The 21353-nt window shown below is 51.5% G+C and overlaps 1 protein-coding gene across 1 annotated transcript in view; it reads left to right on the top strand.

Moving 5' to 3' along the window:
• Positions 1-2013: 2013 nt before the first annotated feature.
• Positions 2014-21353, top strand: part of GLE1 (GLE1 RNA export mediator) — a 30293-nt gene continuing 10953 nt past the window's right edge. Inside the window, exons 1-7 of the mRNA XM_038745064.1 lie at positions 2014-2127; positions 7728-7949; positions 9449-9562; positions 15933-16081; positions 17020-17080; positions 17519-17773; positions 20050-20275. Of these exons, the coding sequence (XP_038600992.1) occupies positions 2014-2127; positions 7728-7949; positions 9449-9562; positions 15933-16081; positions 17020-17080; positions 17519-17773; positions 20050-20275 (1141 nt within the window). The remainder of the gene's footprint in view (positions 2128-7727; positions 7950-9448; positions 9563-15932; positions 16082-17019; positions 17081-17518; positions 17774-20049; positions 20276-21353) is intronic.

Here is a 21353-nt window from a genome sequence, read left to right as displayed (position 1 = left end):
TACAATGCCACTTGTCTGCTGTGTGACCTTGGGCAAGTCACTTAACTTCTCTGTGCCCCAGTTATCTCATCTGTAAAACTGGGATTAGGAGTGTGAGCCCCGTCTGGGACGGGGACCGTGTCCAACCTGATTACCTTGCAACTACCTCAGCGCTTAGAACTGTGCTTGGCACGTAGTAAGCGCTTAACAAATGCCATCATCCTTATTATTATTATATGTAATATAAATAGAATTATATAATACATAATAATAAAGCTGTTTGAATGTCATCACACTACTCACAGCCCTAAAGGGAAGTGAAGGAGTGCTGGGGGAAAGAGCGGGGCTCTCGCTCTGTGAGAAGCCGCATGGCTCAGTGGACAGAGCCCGAGCTTTGGAGTCAGAGGTCATGGGTTCACATCCCAGCTTTGCCACTTGCCAGCTGTGTGACTTTGGGCAAGTCACTTAACTTCTCTGGGCCTCAGTGACCTCATCTGTAAAATGGGGATGAAGACCGTGAGCCCCACGTGGGACAACCTGATCACCTTGTAGGTCATGGGTTCACATCCCAGCTTTGCCACTTGCCAGCTGTGTGACTTTGGGCAAGTCAGTTCACTTCTCCGGGCCTCAGTTCCCTCATCTGTAAAATGGGGATGAAGACTGTGAGCCCCCCGTGGGACAACCTGAGCACCTTGTAACCTCCCCAGCGATTAGAACAGTGCTTTGCACACAGTAAGCGCTTAACAAATGCCATTATTATTATTATTATTATTATTATCTGTAAAATGGGGATGAAGACTGTGAGCCCCACATGGGGCAACCTGATCACCTTGTAACCTCCCCAGGGCTTAGAGCAGTGCTTTGCACATAGTAAGCGCTTAACAAATGCCATCATTATTATTATTAAGTCGGGTTGTACTTCCCAATCGCTTAGTACAGTGCTCTGCATACAGTAAGAGCTCAATAAATATGAATGAATGAATGAATGAGTGAATGAATGAATGAAAAGGGAGGAGGCGGGGCTCAAGTCCTTGCGGGGGGTATGGGAGGGGCGGGGATTGCGTCATCACGTAGGGGAGGGCGGGGATACGTCGGTACGTAGGGAGGGGATTGCGTCATCACGTAGGGGAGGGCGGGGGATTTCGACCTTGCGCGGGGTGGGGGGCGGGGATACGTCGATACGTAGGGGAGGGAAGGGGATTGCGTCATCACGTAGGGGAAGGCGGGGTTTACGTCCCTTCGCGAGGTGGGGGGCGGGGATTGCGTCGTTGCGTGAGGTAGGGAAGGGGTGGCTGCGTGAGGTAGGGAAGGGGTGGCATACGTCATTACGTAGGGGAGGGACAGGGTTTACGTCTTTGCACGAGGTGGGGGGCGAGGCTACGTCCTTACGTACGGGAGGGGAGGGGATTGCGTCGTTGCGTAGGGTAGGGGAGGGGCGGGGTTACGTCATTATGTAGGGGAGGGACGGGGTTTACGTCCTTGCGTGAGGTAGGGGAGGGGCGGGTATTACGTCATTACGTATGGGTGGGACGGGGTGTACGTCCTTGCGTGAGGTAGGGGAGGGGCGGGGTTACGTCATTACGTAGGGGAGGGACGGGTTTACGTCCTCGCGTGAGGTGGGGGAGGGGCGGGGTCACGTCGTTACGTAGGGGAGGGACGGGTTTAAGTCCTTGCGTGAGGTAGAGGAGGGGAGGGGTTACGTCGTTACGTAGGGGAGGGACGGGTTTACGTCTTTGCGTGAGGTAGGGGAGGGGCGGGGTTACGTCATTACGTAAGGGAGGGACGGGGTGTACGTCCTTGCGTGAGGTAGGGGAGGGGCGGGCATTGCGTCATTAGGTGGGGGCGGGGTTTACGTCATTACGTGGTGTAGGGGAGGGGAGGGGTTACGTCATTACGTAAGGGAGGGAAGGGTTTACGTCCTTGCGTAAGGCAGGGGGCGGCATACGTCATTCCGTGGGGACGGGGGAGTGGAGCGTGACCCGGAAGCGGAAGTCGCAGCGGTCGGCGGTAGTGCGGCGTGTTCCCGCCGAAGAGATGCCGTGGAAGGGCCGCTGCTGGGATACGTTGGAGGCCCTGAGGAGGTCCGACAAGGGCCGGCTCGGCTACCGCCGGCACTGCCGCCTCCGCCTCCTCCGGCACGGGGGACAGGTCAGCTCCGCTCCGCTCGGCGGCCCGGGATTTGCAGTCACGGGGCGCGGGTTCGAATCCCGCCTCCGCCACTTGCCCCCCGTGGGACTTTGGGCAAGTCACTTCACTTCTCTGGGCCTCAGTCACCTCATCCGGAAAACGGGGATGAAGACTGGGAGCCCCACGTGGGACAACCTGATCACCTCCCCAGCGCTTAGAACAGTGCTTGGCACATAGTAAGCGCTTAATAAATGCCATCATTATTGTTATCATCATCATCAAGGGGATTGCTCAGGCGCTTACTGTGTGCCCCGCACTGTACTAAGCGCTAGTGGAACTCAATCAATCAATCAATCGTATTTATTGAGCGCTTACTGTGTGCAGAGCACTGTACTAAGCGCTTGGGAAGGACAGGTTGGCAACATCTAGAGACGGTCCCTACCCAACAGCGGGCTCACAGTCTAGAAGGGGGAGACAGAGAACAAAGCCAAACATGCTAACAAAATAAAATAAATAGAATAGATAGGTACAAGTAAAATAAATGTATAAATAAATAGAGTAATAAATCTGTACAAACATATATACAGGTGCTGTGGGGAAGGGAAGGAGGTAAGATGGGATGGAGAGGGGGACGAGGGGGAGATCAGCGTTCAGATCCCGGCTCCACCACTTCATTCATTCATTCATTCCATCGGATTTATCGAGCGCTTACTCGTTCATTCATCCAGTCGGATTCATTGAGCGCTTACTGTGTGCAGAGCACTGGACTGAGCGCTTGGGAAGGACGAGTCGGCAACATCTAGAGACGGTCCCTACCCAACAGCGGGCTCACGGTCTAAAAGGCGGAGACAGAGAACAAAAGCAAACATACTAACAGAATAAAATAAATAGAATAGATATGCACAAGTAAAATAAATAAATGAATAAATAGAGTAATAAATCTGTACAAATATATATCCATATATACAGGTGCTGTGGGGAAGGGAAGGAGGTAAGATGGGGGGGGATGGAGAGGGGGGCGAGGGGGAGAGGAAGGAAGGGGCTCAGTGTGGGAAGGCCTCCTGGAGGAGGTGAGCTCTCACTAGGGCCTTGAAGGGAACCCCCTGAGGGACAACCTGATTGCCTTGTAACCTCCCCTGCACTTAGAACAGTGCTTTGCACATAGTAAGCGCTTAATAAATGCCATTATTATTATTATTATTATCATCAAAGGGATTGCTCAGGCGCTTGCTCAGTGCCCCGCACTGTACTAAGCACTAGTGGAAAGAGCCCGGGCTCTGGAGTCAGAGGTCATGCGTTCAGATCCCAGCTCCGCCACTTCATTCATTCATTCAATCAATCGGATTTATCGAGCGCTTACTCATTCATTCAGTCGTATTTATTGAGGGCTTACTGTGTGCAGAGCACTGTACCAAGCGCTTGGGAAGGACAAGTTGGCAACACATAGAGACGGTCCCTACCCGACAGCGGGCTCACAGTCTAGAAGCGGGAGACAGACGACAAAGCAAAACAGTTGTCAGCTGGGTGACTTTGGACAGGTCACTTCACTTCTCCGGGCCTCAGTTCCCTCATCTGGAAAACGGGGATGAAGACTGTGAGCCCCCCGTGGGACAGCCTGCTCACCTTGTAACCTCCCCAGCGCTTAGAACAGTGCTTTGCACGTAGTAAGCGCTTAGTAAATGCCATCATCATTGTTATTGTACAAGCTAATCAAGTTGGGCGCATCCGCTGTCCCATGTGAGCTAGCTCACACTTTTCGTTCCTCTTCTAGACTGTGAGCCCACTGTTGGGTCGGGACCGTCTCTAGATGTTGCCAACTTGGACTTCCCAAGCGCTTAGTACAGTGCTCTGCACACAGTAAGCACGATTGAATGAATGTGGGGCTCGCAGTCTCAATCCCCATTTTACAGATGAGGCCCAGAGTAGTGAAGTGACTTGCCTAAGGCCACACAGCAGACAGGAGTCAGGATTAGAACCCGTGACCTTCCGATTCCAGGCCCGGGCTCTAGCCACTATGGCCTGCTGCTTCACCTGCCCCCACCCTCCTTCAGACCCTGCCGGGACCCCAGGCCTGTGGAGACCCTCGCCTCCCCTCTTCATCCTTCCAGTCTATTTCAAACCTCTTCCAACTCGTGGCACCTTCTGTGTTGCCCCGACTTGCTCCCTTTGTTCATCCCCCTCGTCCCCCTCTCTATCCCCCCCATCTTACCTCCTTCCCTTCCCCACAGCACCTGTATATATATATATATGTTTGCACATATTTATTACTCTATTTATTTGTTTATTTATTTTACTTGTACGTATCTATTCTATTTATTTTGTTAGAATGTTTGGTTTTGTTCTCTGTCTCCCCCTTTTAGACTGTGAGCCCACTGGTGGGTAGGGACTGTCTCTATATGTTGCCAACTTGGACTTCCCAAGCGCTTACAGTGCTGTGCACACAGTAAGCGCTCAATAAATATGATTGATTGATTTATTGATTTTACTTGTACGTATCTATTCTATTTATTTTATTTTGTTAGTATGTTTGGTCTTGTTGGCTGTCGCCCCCTTTTAGACTGTGAGCCCACTGGTGGGTAGGGACTGTCTCTATATGTTGCCAACTTGTACTTCCCAAGTGCTTAGTACAGTGCTCTGCACACAGTAAGCGCTCAATAAATATGATTGATTGATTGATCCCCGCTCCCAGCTCCACATCACTCATGTCCATGTCTGTACTTTATATTAATGTCCGGCTTGCCGCTAGACTGTAAACTCGTCGTGGGCAGGGAGTCTGTTTATTGTTATATTCTCCCAAGCGATAAGCACAGCGCTCTGCACAAAGTAAGCGCTCAGTAAACATGATTGAATGAACGAACGAGCAAGAACTAACCCCCAAGCAAAGTTTGTTTTTCTTTTGCTCCTTTATAATAATAATAATAATGATGATGGCATTTATTAAGTGCTGACTTTGAGAAGCAGCATGGCTCAGTGGAAAGAGCCTGGGCTTTGAAGTCAGAGGTCGTGGGTTCAAATCCTGGCTCCGCCAGTTGTCAGCTATGTGACTTTAGGCAAGTCACTTCACTTCTCTATTCCTCAGTTACCTCATCTGTAAAACGGGGATGAAGACTGGAGCCCCCCCGTGGGACAACCTGATCACCTTGCAACCTCCCCAGTGCTTAGAACAGTGCTTTGCACATAGTAAGCACTTAATAAATGCCATCATTATTATTGTTATTACCATCATCATCATCATCATCATCAATCGTATTTATTGAGCGCTTACTATGTGCAGAGCACTGTACTAAGCGCTTGGGAAGTACAGATTGGCAACATATAGAGACAGTCCCTACCCAACAGTGGGCTCACAGTCTAAAAGCACAGTCTAAAAGCAAAGCACTGTTGTAAGCGCCGGGGCAGTACAAGATAATCAGGTTGTCCCACGTGGGGCTCACAGGCTTCATTCCCATTCTACAGATGAGGTAACTGAGGCACAGAGAAGTCACACAGCTGACAATCGGCGGAGCCGGGACTTGAACCCATGGCGCCTGGCTCCAAAGCCCGGGCTCTTTCCACTGAGCCACGCCGCTGCTTACGTTCCCCATTGTCCTAACCCTGGTGACCCAGTCGTCACAAACCTTTGGGCTTTAAAGGGGAAACTCTTGACCCTTGGCTCTAAATCAGCTCTCTCCGCCGTATTTATTCGCGCTCCCTTTACCACAGCCAGCTCGTACTTTTCATTCAATCAATCAATCAATCAATCAGTCGTATTTATTGAGCGCTTACTATGTGCAGAGCACTGTACTAAGCGCTTGGGAGGTACAAATGGGCAACATATAGAGACAGTCCCTACCCAACAGTGGGCTCACAGTCCCCTCAAGCCAAGCTACTCACCGTGCCCGGTTGACCACTGTGGCCACCCCTGCGGCCGCTTCTCCTTCAAACTCCCTCCTCATCAGGATCCACCGCTGTCCCCACCTTCGAAGCCCTTTCTAAATCACATCTCTTCCAGGAGGCCTCCACAAGTAATCTTTAGTCTTCCCTTCGTGTCACCTTGGCCCTTCCCTGCCACTGAAACACTTATCACAATCTCATAGTATTTACGTACATATCTAATATGCTCCATTACTTTTCCTACGTTTAAGCATCATCAGTCGTATCTATTGAGCGCTTACTGTGTGCAGAGCACCGCACTAAGCGCTTGGGAAGTACAAATTGGCAACATATAGAGACAGTCCCTACCCAACAGTGGGCTCACAGTCTAAAAGGGGGAGACAAAACCAAACATACTAACAAAATAAAATAAATGCAATAGATAAGTACAAGTAAAATAAATAAATAAGAGTAACAAATATGTACAAACATATATACAGGTGCTGTAGGGAAGGGAAGGAGGTAAGATGGGGGGGATGGAGGGGGGAGGAGGGGGAGAGGAAGGAAGGGGCTCAGTGTGGGAAGGCCTCCTGGAGGAGGTGAGCTCTCAGTAGGGCCTTGAAGGAAGGAAGAGAGCGAGCTTGGCGGATGGGCAGAGGGAGGGCATTCCAGGCCAGGGGGATGACGTGGGCCGGGGGTCGATGGCGGCACAGGCGAGAATGAGGTACGGTCTTTCCGGCTAGACTGTAAGCTCTCTGAGAACGGGGATCATTTCTTCTGTTTTGTTTTCCCAGGTGCTTAGTACAGTGTTTTAATAATAATAGTAATACCGGTGTTTGTGAAGCGCTTGCTATGTGCCAAGCACTGTTCTGAGCACCGGGGAAGAAACAAGGTCATCAGGTTGTCCCACGTGGGGCTCACCGTCTTCATCTCCATTTTACAGATGAGGGAACTGAGGCACAGAGAAGTGAAACGACTTGCCCAGAGTCACACAGCTGATAAGTGGCGGAGCCGGGATTAGAACTCCGGACCTCTGACCCCCAAGCCTGTGCTCTTTTCTCACAGGTTCTCAAACTGTGAGCCCACTGTTGGGCAGGGACTGTCTCTATATGTTGCCAACTTGGACTTCCCAAGCGCTTAGTACAGTGCTCTGCACACTGTAAGCGCTCAATACGATCGATTGATTGATTGATATTAAGTACTGGCTATATGCCAAACATTACGCTAATTACTAGAGGAGATGCAAGGTACACAGGTTGGACACAGTGTCTGTCCCACATCGGGCTCATGATGTAATTAGAGGGAGTATGATTGAATCCCCGTTTTATAGATGATGAATCTGAGGCAGAGACGTGACTCGCCCAAGGTCACCCCACATAATAGGTTGGACACAGTGTCTGTCCCACATTGGGCTCACGGTCAAACTAGAGGGAGTACAATTTAATACACTGTTGGGTCGGGACCGTCTTTATATGTTGCCAACTTGGACTTCCCAAGCGCTTAGTACAGTGCTCTGCACACAGCAAGCGCTCAATAAATACGATCGATTGATTTAATCCCCTTTTTGCAGGTGATGAATCTGAGGCAGAGAAGTGACTGGCCCAGGGTCACACCCCAGACAAGTGGCAGGGCTGGGATTAGAACCCAGGCCTGTGCTCTTTCCGCTCGGCCACGCTGTTGCTGCTGCTGTTGACGATGACCGCGTTAGCGGTGCTTCTTTCGGAAGTAGGTGGATAAGTATCTCTCTGTCTTCCCCCACCTCTCCCCAGGATGTTTTGGAAGGCTGTATGACTCCTCCGAAGCTGTCGTCCTATTCCGGCTGGGTGGTGGATCACTACCTGCCCCTCGCTCAGCGGGACCCGCCTCTCCCCGGGAGTCCCGTGGCTCCCGCATCCACACCCGAGCCGGACGCGCAGTCCACTCTTCCCAAGTCTCCGGGAGGACGCTTAGCTTCTCGGCCCGCATCTTCAGTGGCTCCGAGTGAAACGAAGGTAAAAATCAATCGTATTTATTGAGCGCTTACCGTGTGCAGAGCACTGTGCTAAGCGCTCGGGGAGTACGAGTCGGCAACATGTAGAGACAGCCCCTACCCATCAGTGGGCTCACGGTCTAGAAGGGGGAGACAGAGAACAAAACCAAACATATTAACAAAATAGATATGTACAAGTAAAATAAATGAAGATTAGTTAACCAGTCCTGAGTGCTTACTGTGTGCAGAGCGCTGTACTAAGTGCTTGGAGGAGTCCAGTATAACAGTCGGCAGATATTTGCTGTCCGTAGCGAGCTTAGTTTACAGCCATTAATATATATATTTACCAGATTTACCCCAGTGGAGACGGTCTAACTACTTACTAATAAGCACGAGGGAAATGAGTCTTCTCCTGCCGCGAATGTGCAGTGATTGCCGTGGAATTGGGTGGGGATAATAATAATGATAATGATGGCATTTCTCAAGCACTTACTACGTGCAAAGCCCTGTTCTAAGCGCTGGGGAGGTTACAAGGTGATGAGGTTGTCCCACAGGGGGCTCACAGTCTTCATCCCCATTTTACAGATGAGGGAACTGAGGACCAGAGAATAATAATAATAATGATGGTCTTTGTTAAGCGCTTACCAGGTGCAGAGCACTGTTCTAAGCACTGGGGAGGTTACAAGGTGATCAGGTTGTCCCAAGGGGGACTCACAGTTTTAGTCCCCATTTTACAGATGAGGTCACTGAGGCCCAGAGAAGTGAAGTGACTTGCCCAAAGTCACACAGCTGCCAGTTGGCAGAGCCGGGATTTGAACCCGTGACCTCTGACTCCAAAGCCCGGGCTCTTTCCACCGAGCCACGCTGCTTCTCCAAGTTAGTGCCCAAAGTCACACAGCTGACAATTGACAGAGCCGGGATTTGAACCCATGACCTCTGCCTTCAAAGCCCGGGCTCTTTCCAGTGAGCCACACTGCTTCTCAAGGCACCTTAAAAGGCACCTTAGTATTCTTTTCAAATGTTTTTTCAACTTCAGATCTGCCCACCGACATTTAAAACGAGTGTGTTTGGCACATTAATCAAATCACGCGATTCGGGCCAAATCACCGGGACAGCTGACTTACGGCTTGAACCGGGAAAACATCCTATAGCCCATTCCCTATGGAACTAGTGCCTCAGCATTACAGAGGGAACCCGGGCCATGTGTGATTCCAAGACCGTGGCCATCGACCGTTTGGGGCTCGTTTTCAAAACGAGAAATTCCTCCCAAATGTGCAGCCGTCGCGGCCCCGGCCCCGCCGACGCCTCCTTCCGTAGCACGTCGTCTCACAGAGGGTCAGGCCGGGCCGTCTGTGGGTTCTGCTTTAGCTGGTGCTCGTTCTCCCCTTGTAAAGCCTGGGTATTTTGGATCCGGGGCTCCTTTCCAGAAGTTCCCTTTTTGGGGGTGAAATACTCTTTTTTCCCACTTGTCCCGCCCCGGATAAGTTTGACTCCCGCCTGTCCCGTTCGCTGTCTTTGCAGAGCAAGGATGATTCCCATCAGGGAGTCGCCCTGGGGGCCCCGGGCCCGGCCAGAGGAATGGAGGTGGAGGGTTGTATCCAGCTGTATGAGGAAATGCACAGGGTGAGAAGCATGGTAAGTGAGCCAAGAGCGGGGCCTTGGCCAACCCGCCGTTCTGTGGGGCATAGAGAGAGTCGGCCGGAGGCTCCGCACCGGGGACCGGGAGGTATTTTTGGTCCTGGGGTGGTGATGGTGGGGTCTAGCACAGAGTACACCTTAAAGACGGCCAGTGGGAAGCCTCAAGCCTCCAGGAGCAGAGAACAGGCAGGGCCCCCCTTCAATCAATCAGTCAATCAATCGTATTTATTGAGCGCTTACTATGTGCAGAGCACTGTACTAAGCGCTTGGGAAGTACAAATTGGCAACACATAGAGACAGTCCCTACCCAACAGTGGGCTCACAGTCTAAAAGGGGGAGACAGAGAACAAAACCGAACATACCAACAAAATAAAATAAATAGGATAGAAATGTACAAGTAAAATAAATAAATAAATAGAGTAATAAATATGTGCAACCATATATACATATATACAGGTGCTGTGGGGAAGGGAAGGAGGTAAGATGGGGGGATGGAGAGGGGGACGAGGGGGAGAGGAAGGAAGGGGCTCAGTCTGGGAAGGCCTCCTGGAGGAGGTGAGCTCTCAGCAGGGCCTTGAAGGGAGGAAGAGAGCTAGCTTGGCGGAGGGGCAGAGGGAGGGCATTCCAGGCCCGGGGGATGACGTGGGCCGGGGGTCGACGGCGGGACAGGCGAGAACGAGGTACGGTGAGGAGATTAGCGGCGGAGGAGCGGAGGGTGCGGGCTGGGCTGGAGAAGGAGAGAAGGGAGGTGAGGTAGGAGGGGGCGAGGGGATGGACAGCCTTGAAGCCCAGGGTGAGGAGTTTCTGCCTGATGCGCAGATTGATTGGTAGCCATTGGAGGTTTTTGAGGAGGGGAGTGATATGCCCAGAGCGTTTCTGGACAAAGATAATCCGGGCAGCAGCCTGAAGTATGGATTGAAGTGGAGAGAGACACGAGGATGGGAGATCAGAGAGAAGGCTGGTGCAGTAGTCCAGACGGGATAGGATGAGAGCTTGAATGAGCAGGGTAGCGGTTTCACTGGATTCAGTACACTGGAACTCAGTCGGTGGCGTTTGTCGAGCACCTCTCGGCCACTTGAACGGATCTGCAATTTAGATGAATGTCCGTCTGCCCCGCTAAACTGTAAGCTCGTTGTGGGCAGGGAATGTGTCGTTAAATTGTACTCTCCCAAGTGCTTAGTACAGTGCTCTGCCCACAGGTAAGTGCTCAATAAGTACGATTGACCAAGAGAGAGTGTCATTCATTGTTCGAGTGACAGACTGCAGGCTCAAGGTTGTAAAGTTCTACCCTTGCCGCGGTTTTTAACTGGAATCGCGGCACAAGTAACTGGAACCGCCCTTCCTTCGTGCCACCCTGAACTCTGAGAGCTCACCTCCTCCAGGAGGCCTTCCCAGACTGAGCCCCTTCCTTCCTCTCCCCCTCGTCCCCCTCTCCATCCCCCTCATCTTACCTCCTTCCCTTCCCCACAGCACCTGTATATATGTGTATATGTTTGTACATATTTATTGCTCTATTTATTTTACTTGTACATATCTATTCTATTTTATTTTGTTAGTATGTTTGGTTTTGTTCTCTGTCTCCCCCTTTTAGACTATGAGCCCACTGTTGGGTAGGGACTGTCTCTAGATGTTGCCAACTTGTACTTCCCAAGCGCTTAGTACAGTGCTCTGCACACAGTAAGCGCTCAATAAATACGATTGATTGATTGATTGAACTCCTGGCACTCAACTCTCGGGCCGAACGAGCAGGCAGAGCTACCCAGAGCATGGCGGGATGAGGAGAGAAACTGATCCCAGAGAGCGGCATCTGCAGCTCAGGAGAAGCAGCGTGGCTCAGTGGAAAGAGCCCGGGTTTTGGAGTCAGAGGTCATGGGTTCAAATCCCGGCTCTGCCAATTGTCAGCCGTGTGAGTTTGGGCAAGTCACTTCACGTCTCTGGGCCTCAGTGACCTCATCTGTAAAATGGGGATGAAGACTGGGAGCCCCCCGTGGGACAACCTGATCACCTTGTAACCTCCCCAGCGCTTAGAACAGTTCTTTGCACATAGTAAGCGCTTAATAAATGCCATTATTATTATTATAAACGTTTCCTGGGGACACAGAGCGAGGAGATGGGGAAATTGGTCAGATGTAACCAGAGAGCCCTCAGCCTGCTGGGGAGGGACGAGTGGGAAAGCTACTCCTAGCCAGAACAGGAACAGCAGAAAAACGATCTGTGGGTAGGGGAAGAGACTTTCTCTCCTTTTTTTTTTTTTCCCAAGTGACATTTATTAAGTGCTTACTATATGCAAAGCACTGTTACTTGTTAGGCGCATATTATGAGCTGGGTTTTGTAGTAAGCGCCGGGGTAGATACAAGATGATCTCCAGTGGTTACCAATCAATCTGCGCATCAGGCAGAAACTCCTCACCCTGGGCTTCAAGGCTGTCCATCCCCTCACCCCCTCCTACCTCACCTCCCTTCTCTCCTTCTCCAGCCCAGCCCGCACCCTCCGCTCCTCTGCCACCGCTAACCTCCTCACCGTTCCTCGTTCTCGCCTGTCCCGCCATCGACCCCCATTCCACGTCATCCCCCGGGCCTGGAATGGCCTCCCTCTGCCCATCTGCCAAGGTAGCTCTCTTCCTCTCTTCAAGGCCCTACTGAGAGCTCACCTCCTCCAGGAGGCCTTCCCAGACTGAGCCCCTTCCCTCCTCTCCCCCTCGTCCCCTTCTCCATCCCCCCCATCTTACCTCCTTCCCTTCCCCACAGCACCTGTATGTATGTATATATGTTTGTACATATTTATTACTCTATTTATTTATTTATTTTACTTGTACATGTCTATTCTATTTTATTTTGTTAGTATGTTTGGTTTTGTTGTCTGTCTCCCCCTTTTAGACTGTGAGCCCACTGTTGGGTAGGGACTGTCTCTATATGTTGCCAACTTGTACTTCCCAAGCGCTTAGTACAGTGCTCTGCACACAGCACTCAATAAATACGATTGATGATGATTATGATGATGATGATCAGGTTGGACACAGTCCCAGTACCACATGGGGCTCACAGTCTTATTCCCCATTTTAGAGACGAGGGAACTGTGGCACGGAGACGTGACGGGACTTCCCTATGGTCACACAGCAGGCAAGTGTGTCTTGCCTGTCTCTGGCTGTCTCTATATGTTGCCAATTTGTAATTCCCAAGCGCTTAGTACAGTGCCCTGCACATAGTAAGCGCTCAATAAATACGATTGATGAAGATGATGATGATGAGGTGGCGGAGCCAGGATTAGAACTCAGGTCCTTCTGATTCCCAGATCCGGGCTCTAATCACTAGGCTGCTTCTCACTCTCACTACAGTGAGGTTGAAAGTGGAACAGCTGGCTTTCTAGAACCACATCTTCCGCTTGTATTTAAGGTCTCATCTCTTCCGATAATCCTTCTCTGTTTAAGCCGTCTCTTCCCCGCTCCCTCCCTCTTCTGCGTCATCTGTGCGCTTGAATCTGTGGCCTTTGGGCCGTCGATACTCAATCCCACCCTCGACCCCATGGCACTTATGTGCGTATCTTTAAATTATATATTAAAAAATGATTCATTTATTTTAATGTCTGTCTCCCCCTCTAGCTCACTGTGGGCAGGGAGCGTGTCAGCTAACTGTCGTGTTGTTCTGTCTCCCAAGTACTTAGTACGGTGCTCCGCACACCTTAAGCATTTAATAAATATCATTGATTGATTGTGTTTAACAGCGTGGTCTAGCGGAAAGAGCACAGGCCTGGGGGTCAGAGACCCTGGGTTCTAGTCCCAGTTCTGCCGCTTGTCTGCATTGTGACCTTGGGCAAGTCACTGGACCTCTCTGTGCACCTCAATTCCCTCATTTGCAGAATGGAAAATTTAATATGTCTTCCCCCTCCTACGTGGACTGTGAGCCCCATGTGGGACCTGATTATCTTCTATCTATACCAGAGCTCAGTATAATTCTTGAAACATTATTATTATCATTATCACCATTTTCATTATTAACACTGTCAACTGGTGGTGCCTTTTTTCCCCACTTCGATGAGAATTTCATTTTATTCCTTCTCCTTTATATTGAGATTTTACCTGCCATTAAATTTTAGGGTTGTTGGGTTTTTTTCTTCCTTAAAGGCTGTGAGAGTCTTCAGAGCCAGGGACGATGACTGATATCCACCTGGACAGTTTTTTTTCATTGCCCCGTGAAACATTCCTCACAAAAAGCTTATCAATCAATCAGTCGTATTTATTGAGTGCTTACTGTGTGCAGAGCACTGTACTAAGCGCTTGGAAAGTACAAGTTGGCAACGTATAGAGACAGTCCCTACCCCACAGTGGGCTCACAGTCTAAAAGGGGGAGACAGAGAACAAAACCAAACATACTAACAAAATAAAATAAATAGAATAGCTATGTACAAGTAAAATAAATAAATAGAGTAATAAATACGTACAAACATATATACATATATACAGGTGCTGTGGGGAAGGGAAGGAGGTAAGATGGGGGGGATGGAGAGGGGGACGAGGGGGAGAGGAGGGAAGGGGCTCAGTCTGGGAAGGCCTCCCGGAGGAGGTGAGCTCTCAGTAGGGCCTTGAAGGGAGGAAGAGAGCCAGATGGGCAGAGGGAGGGCGTTCCAGGCCCGGGGGAGGATGTGGGCCGGGGTTCGATGGCAGGACGGGTGAGAACGAGGCACGGTGAGGAGATTAGCGGCAGAGGAGCGGAGGGTGTGGGGTGGGCTGGAGAAGGAGAGAAGAGAGGTGAGGTAGGAGGGGGCGAGGGGATGGACAGCCTTGAAGCCCAGGGTGAGGAGTTTCTGCCTGATGCGCAGATTGATTGGTAGCCGCTGGAGATTTTTGAGGAGGGGAGTAACATGCCCAGAGCGTTTCTGGACAAAGACAATCTGGGCAGCAGCATGAAGTATGGATTGAAGTGGGGAGAGACACGAGGATGGGAGATCAGAGAGAAGGCTGATGCAGTAGTCCAGACGGGATAGGATGAGAGCTTGAACGAGCAGGGTAGCGGTTGGGATGGAGAGGAAAGGGCGGATCTTGGCAATGTTGCGGAGCTGAGACCGGCAGGTTTTGGTGACGGCTTGGATGTGAGGGGTGAATGAGAGAGCGGAGTCGAGGATGACACCAAGGTTGCGGTCCTGTGAGACGGGAAGGATGGTAGTGCCGTCAACAGTGATGGGAAAGGCAGGGAGAGGGCAGGGTTTGGGAGGGAAGACAAGGAGTTCAGTCTTCGACATGTTGAGTTTGAGGTGGCGGGCAGACATCCAGATGGAGATGTCCTGAAGGCAGGAGGAGATGCGAGCCTGGACAGAGGGGGAGAGAGCAGGAGCAGAGATGTAGATCTGGGTGTCATCAGCGTAGAGGTGATAGTTGAAGCCGTGGGAGCGAATGAGGTCACCAAGGGAGTGCGTGTAGATCGAGAACAGAAGGGGACCAAGCACTGAACCTTGGGGAACCCCCACAGTAAGGGGATGGGAGGGGGAGGAGGAGCCTGCAAAAGAGACTGAGAATGAACGACCGGAGAGATAAGAGGAGAACCAGGAGAGGACGGAGTCTGTGAAGCCAAGGTCGGACAGCGTGTTGAGGAGAAGGGAGTGGTCCACGGTGTCGAAGGCAGCTGAGAGGTCAAGGAGGATTAGGACAGAGTATGAGCCGTTGGATTTGGCAAGCAGGAGGTCATTGGTGACCTTTGAGAGGGCAGTTTCCGTGGAATGTAGGGGATGGAAGCCAGGCTGGAGGGGGTCGAGGAGAGAGTTGTTGTTGAGGAATTCTAGGCAGCGCGTGTAGACAAGTCGTTCAAGGAGTTTGGAAAGGAATGGTAGGAGGGATATGGGACGATAACTAGAAGGTGAGGTGGGGTCGAGAGAGGGTTTTTTTAGAATGGGAGAGACATGGGCATGTTTGAAGGCAGAGGGGAAGGAACCAGTGGAGAGTGAGCGGTTGAAGATGGAAGTTAAGGAGGGGAGAAGGGATGGAGCGAGAGATTTCATGAGATGAGAGGGAATGGGGTCAGAAGCACAGGTGGCCGGAGTAGCACGTGAGAGGAGGGAGGAGAGCTCCTCTGAGGATACTGCTGGGAAGGATGGGAGAGTAGCGGAGAGGGTTGAGAGCCGGGGGGGTTGGAGAAAGGGGAGGAGTGACTTTGGGGAGGTCGGACCTGATGGATTTAATTTTGTTAATGAAGTAGGAGGCCAGATCGTTGGGGGTGAGGGAAGGAGGAGGGGGAGGAACGGGGGGCATCCTAGTTGGTGGTGATGCCTGTGAAAGATCCTTTGCAGTGGGTGGGTGAGCTCCGAGGGGAAACGTCAAGCGCGTCAATCTAGGGAGCGTATCATCATCCAAACGCTTTGCATTTCCTTGGCATTTCAGGAGGGACTGAGGCGTTGGCAGGAGGAACACGAGAAAAAAGTGCAGGCCATTTCCGAGATGGCGTCGGAGCAGCTGAAGCGGTTTGACGAAAGGAAGGAGCTGAAACAGCACAAGGAATATCAGGACCTGCGGGAGGTGATGGAGAAGAGGTGAGAGCGAGCGTGCCTACGGGGACACAGGGCCTGGGGCCGTCTGCCCGAGAGTCAGGGGTGGGGATCCCGGCCCAGATCAAACTCACGATCCAAACCGGTTGGATGTGTCAGGTAGTAATAATAATAATAATTCTAGTATTCATTAAGCGCTTACTTTGTGCCAGGCACCAAACTAAGCGCTGGGGTGAATCCAAGCAAATCGGATCGGACACAGTCCCTGTCCCATGTGGGGCTCACAGTCTCGATCCCCATTTTACAGATGAGGGAACTGAGGCACTGAGAAGTGAAGTGGCTTGCCCGAGGTTACACAGCAGACAAGCGGCGGGGCTGGGATTAGAACCCATGACCTCCTGGCTCCCAAGCCTGGGCTTTTTCTAGACTGTGAGCCCACTGTTGGGTAGGGACTGTCTCTGTATGTTGCCAACTTGTACTTCCCAAGCACTTAGTACAGTGCTCTGCGCACAGTAAGCACGATTGATGATGATGATGATGACTGTCTCTGTATATTGCCAACTTGTACTTCCCAAGCACTTAGTACAGTGCTCTGCGCACAGTAAGCACGATTGATGATGATGATGATGACTGTCTCTGTATATTGCCAACTTGTACTTCCCAAGCACTTGGTACAGTGCTCTGCGCACAGTAAGCACGATTGATGATGATGATGATGACTGTCTCTGTATATTGCCAACTTGTACTTCCCAAGCACTTAGTACAGTGCTCTGCACACAGTAAGCACTCAATAAATACGATTGATCAATTGATCCACTATGCCGTGCTGCAGGGCAAGCTGGAAAGACCTCCTCCTGGGTTCTGCCTGCTATATATATGTGTGTGTGTATATGTGTGTGTGTGTGTGTATATATGCATACACACACTATCACTCTCATTCACTCCTTCACTCACTGACACCACTCACGCTGTTTACCTTTCAGTTCCAAGGAAGCCCTGGGGCAGCAGGAGAAGCTGAAGGAGGAGCACAGGCACCGGGCCAAGGTGAGAGGCTTGGACGGGCGGCTGCCCAGAACGGACAGGCCAGCGGGGCTCTGGGCCCCGGGATCGGGGACTGGGGGGCTCCCCGGGCCCTCTCTGCCAACTGATTTGTGCTTCAGATCCTGGCTGGCCAGAAGGATGCCGAGCGTCAGATTGCCACCAGCGCAGCACCCCTGGGCCCGTTACTCTCTGCGTAAAGTGGCTGCCCCGCCCGCCCCAGCCCCAAATCAATCCATCAATCAGCGGTAGCTATTGAGCGCTTCCCGTGTGCAGAGCGCTTGGGCGAGTACAGTACAATAAACAGGCACATTCCCCGCCCACAAGAAGCTCCCACTCCGGAACCAGCCGAAGGGTCCCAAGCTCCTCGGCCGGAAGGCTGAAGGGACCTCGTTCTCCCGGTGGGCGGGCGACCCCCCAACTCCCACCGGCCCCTTTCCGCAGATCCTCAACCTGAAGCTGCGGGAGGCCGAGCAGCAGCGGCTGAGGCAGGAGGAGCAAGAGCGGCAGCGCAAGGAGGAGGGCCAGGACCGGCTGCGGCGCCTGTACGGGCTGCAGGAGGAGATGCTGCAGCTCAGCCTGCAGCTGGACCCCAACTACCCGCACAAGGAGCTGCTCCGGGTCGACCTGGCCGCTTACGGCACCCGCGGCAACCAGCTCTGCGGGCTCGTCTCGGGCATCGTCCGCGCCACCGGCGAGGTGAGGGGACCCGAGCCTCGCCCTCGCCGCCCTCAGTCAGTCGTATTTACCGAGCACTCGCTGGCTGCGGGGCACTCTACCGGGCGCTTGGGAGGGTACGATATGGTAAAGTCGGCAGGCACGTTCCCTGCCCCACAGCGAGATTACGGTCTAGAGGGGGAGACGGACGTTAATGTGAATGAGTAAATCGCAGGTGCGTCCGTAAGTGCCGTGGGGCTGAGGGAGGGCTGCATCAGGGGTTTGGAAGGCTTGACGTGGAGGATGGGGGACGTCAGGAGAACCAGTCCGCGGTCCCAGCTCGGCCTCCAGCCTTGCCCAAGCCTTGTGACCCCTCTGCCCTTCAGCGACTTGCCCAAGGTCACCCCGCGGGCAAACGACAGCCAAAACTAGAGCCCAGGCCCCCAGCTCTCTCCACCAGGCCACACTGCTCGGATTTTTTCACTATTCTGATTCTGGCTGAGGTGGAGCCGTGGAAGGGACCGACAAATTTCTCATTGTAATAAGAATAATGATGATATTTATGTGCTTAGTACACCGTACTAAGCGCCGGTGTGGAGACAGGCAAATCGTGGGACAGTCCCCGTCCCACATGAGGTGGAGACAAGCAGATCGGGTTGGACACAGTCCCTGTCCCACGTGGGGCTCCCAGTCTCAATCCCCATTTTACGATGAGGGAGGTGAGGCCCAGAAAAGCGAGGTGACTTGCCCAGGGTCACTCAGCAGATAAGTGGCGGAGCCGGGATTAAAGCCTATGACCTTCATCCTCATCAATCTTATTTATTGAGCGCTTACTATGTGCAGAGCACTGTACTAAGCGCTTGGGAAGTACAAATTGGCAACATATAGAGACCTTCTCATATATATGAGCTTCTGACACCCAAGCCTGTGCTCTAGCCTCTTCACCGTACTGCTTCATTACTGAACCACATTATTATTTCCGGCATTTGTTAAGGATTTTCTGCCCCACACTGTGCCCTGCGTTGAGGAAGGGTGGAAGGCTGGTCATTCAGACACCATTTCTGGCTCCGACAGTCTGACAGTTGAGCACCTTTCCTGCGGCTTTGACCTTGCCCCGTGCCACTCCAGTGCGGGAGGGCAAGGTCACACTGGGGCCCCGGCCTGCTCCACCGCAGCTTCAGATTCATATAAACCCTGTGTTGAAAGCGGCTGCAGCGGGTTGGTTTATAAGGCAATGAAGAGAGAGGGTGACCAATCAATCAGTCAATCAATTTATCGAGCGCTTACTGTGTGCAGAGCACTGTACTAAGCGCTTGGGAAGTCCAAGTTGGCAACATATAGAGACGGTCCCTACCCAGCAGTGGGCTCACAGTCTAGAAGGGGGAGACAGAGAACAAAACCGAACATATTAACAAAATAAAATAAATAGAATAGATAATGTACAAGTAAAATAAATAGAGTAATAAAAGTGGAATGGGGCCACAGAAGTCCTTGAGTCTAGTTTTGGTGCAAAGGTTTTCATCGTGGTAGCTGGATTTTGCAGAAACCAAGAGGTAAGCAGAGAAGGAGCACAGGCCTGGGAATCGGGAGGAATCTAATCCCAGCCCCATGACTTCTCTTTTGAGCGCCCTTGGGCAAGTCACTTTGTTTCTCTGTGCCTCAGTTCCCTCGTCTGTAAAATGGGGATGAAGACTGTGAGCCCCATGTAAGGCAGGGACCGTGTCCAACCTGATAAGCTTTATATACACCAGCGCCTTAGTACAGTGACCGACACATAGAAAGCAGTTAACAAAGGCCATTAAAAAAAAAAAAAAGAAGTCAACCCCCAAAATTCAGGTATGGGGGATAGAAAAAAGTTCGGATTTTAGTGGATAGTTGAACTCTGGAGCGCTGAGTTCAGGGGCGTGACGCAAAAAGCGGGAGCTTACTGCATATGCTGCTGCTACTCCCGAAGCCCTAAGCCAAGAGCTAAGAAGCAGCAGCGTGGCTCAGTGGAAAGAGCCCGGGTTTTGGAGTCAGAGGTCATGGGTTCAAATCCCAGTTCCACCAGTTGTCAGCTGTGTGACTTTGGGCAAGTCACTTCACTTCTCTGGGCCTCAGTTCCCTCATCTGTAAAATGGGGATTAAGACTGTGAGCCCCCCGTGGGACAACCTGATCACCTTGTAACCTCCCTAGCGCTTAGAACAGTGCACATAGTAAGCGCTTAATAAATGCCATCATTATTATTATTATAGTTCCTGAGGGGCGGACCAGCTGGAGCCCCGCTGGCCCTCAGGGAAGGTGCTGGCTAACCCAGGTTTCCCTGTCGGCCTTCCAGGGGGGTTTCCCCAGCCCAGAGGACGAGGCCGTGGCCGAGCAGGCCCTCCGGGAAATGCGGGAAGTGGTGGGGAGCGTGCGGCAGGAAATCGCCAAGGCCGTTGAGGAGAAGAGACGGGAAGAAGCAGCCAAGGAAAAGCAGGAGTTGCAGAAGCAGCAGCAGAAGCCCGAATCAGAGGCCCTGACCCCCGCCCACACGGAAGGGGGGGGCAGACAGAAGGAGGGGGGTAAGTGGCGGGGGAAATGGGGGGCATTGTACCCAATTACCTTGTACCAATCCCAGTGCTTAGTACAGTGCCTAGCACGGGCTTTGGAGTCAGAGGTCATGGGTTCAAATCCCAGCGCTACCAGTTGTCAGCTGTGTGACTTCGGACAAGTCACTTCACTTTTCTGGGCCTCAGTTACCTCATCTGTAATATGGGGATTAAGACTGTGAGCCCCCCCGTGGGATAACCTGATCACCTTGTAACCTCCCCAGCACTTAGAACAGTGCTTTACACATAGTAAGCGCTTAATAAATGCCATTATTATTATTATATAGTAAGCACTTAATGGATACCGTTATTATTTGTATTATTACTACTACTTTCTGGAGCCTAGAAGTGTGTGGTGCTTGCCCTCAGAATGTTGCTAGCCTGAGGCAAGACAGATAATAATAATAATAATAATAATAATAATAATAATAATAGTGGTATTTGTTAAGTGCTTACTATGTGCAAAGCACTGTTCTAAGCACTGGGGTAGCTACAAGGTTATCAGGTCGTTCCACGTGGGGCTCACAGTCTTAGTCCCCTATTTACAGGTAAGGTAACTGAGGCACAGAGAAGTTAGGCGACCTGCCCGAAGTCACCCAGCTGACAAGTGGCAGAGCCAGAGTTCGAACCCGTGACCTCTGACTCCAAAGTCCGGGCTCTTTCCACTGAGCCACACTGACAGATGAACCTAGTTTCCCGACCAGAAGAGTTTGCTGGATGGGTTGGTCGTCTTCTCACACTCTCATATTGTACTTGGATAAAAACAAAAGTGTCCTCCTAAGTGTCTCCAAATGCATTAAATCAGTATCGTTCCTGAGTCCAGACTGTTATCTTCTACCATAGCGCTTAGCACCCAGTAATAGAATAATATATCACAGGTTTTTTTGATGGTATTTAAGTGCTTACTTTATACTCTGGGGTAGATATTTTTTTTAATGGTATTTTAAGAGCTTACTATGTGCCAGGCACTGTACTGAGCTTTGGGATAGATACAGGCTAATCAGGTTGGACCCAGTCCCTGTCCCACGTGGGGCTCAACCTTAATTCCCAT

Source organism: Tachyglossus aculeatus, chromosome 4 (assembly GCF_015852505.1).
Source record: "Tachyglossus aculeatus isolate mTacAcu1 chromosome 4, mTacAcu1.pri, whole genome shotgun sequence".
Taxonomy (NCBI): domain Eukaryota; kingdom Metazoa; phylum Chordata; class Mammalia; order Monotremata; family Tachyglossidae; genus Tachyglossus; species Tachyglossus aculeatus.
Note: the sequence above shows the minus strand (reverse complement) of the source record. Positions and strands in the feature narration are given on the sequence as shown.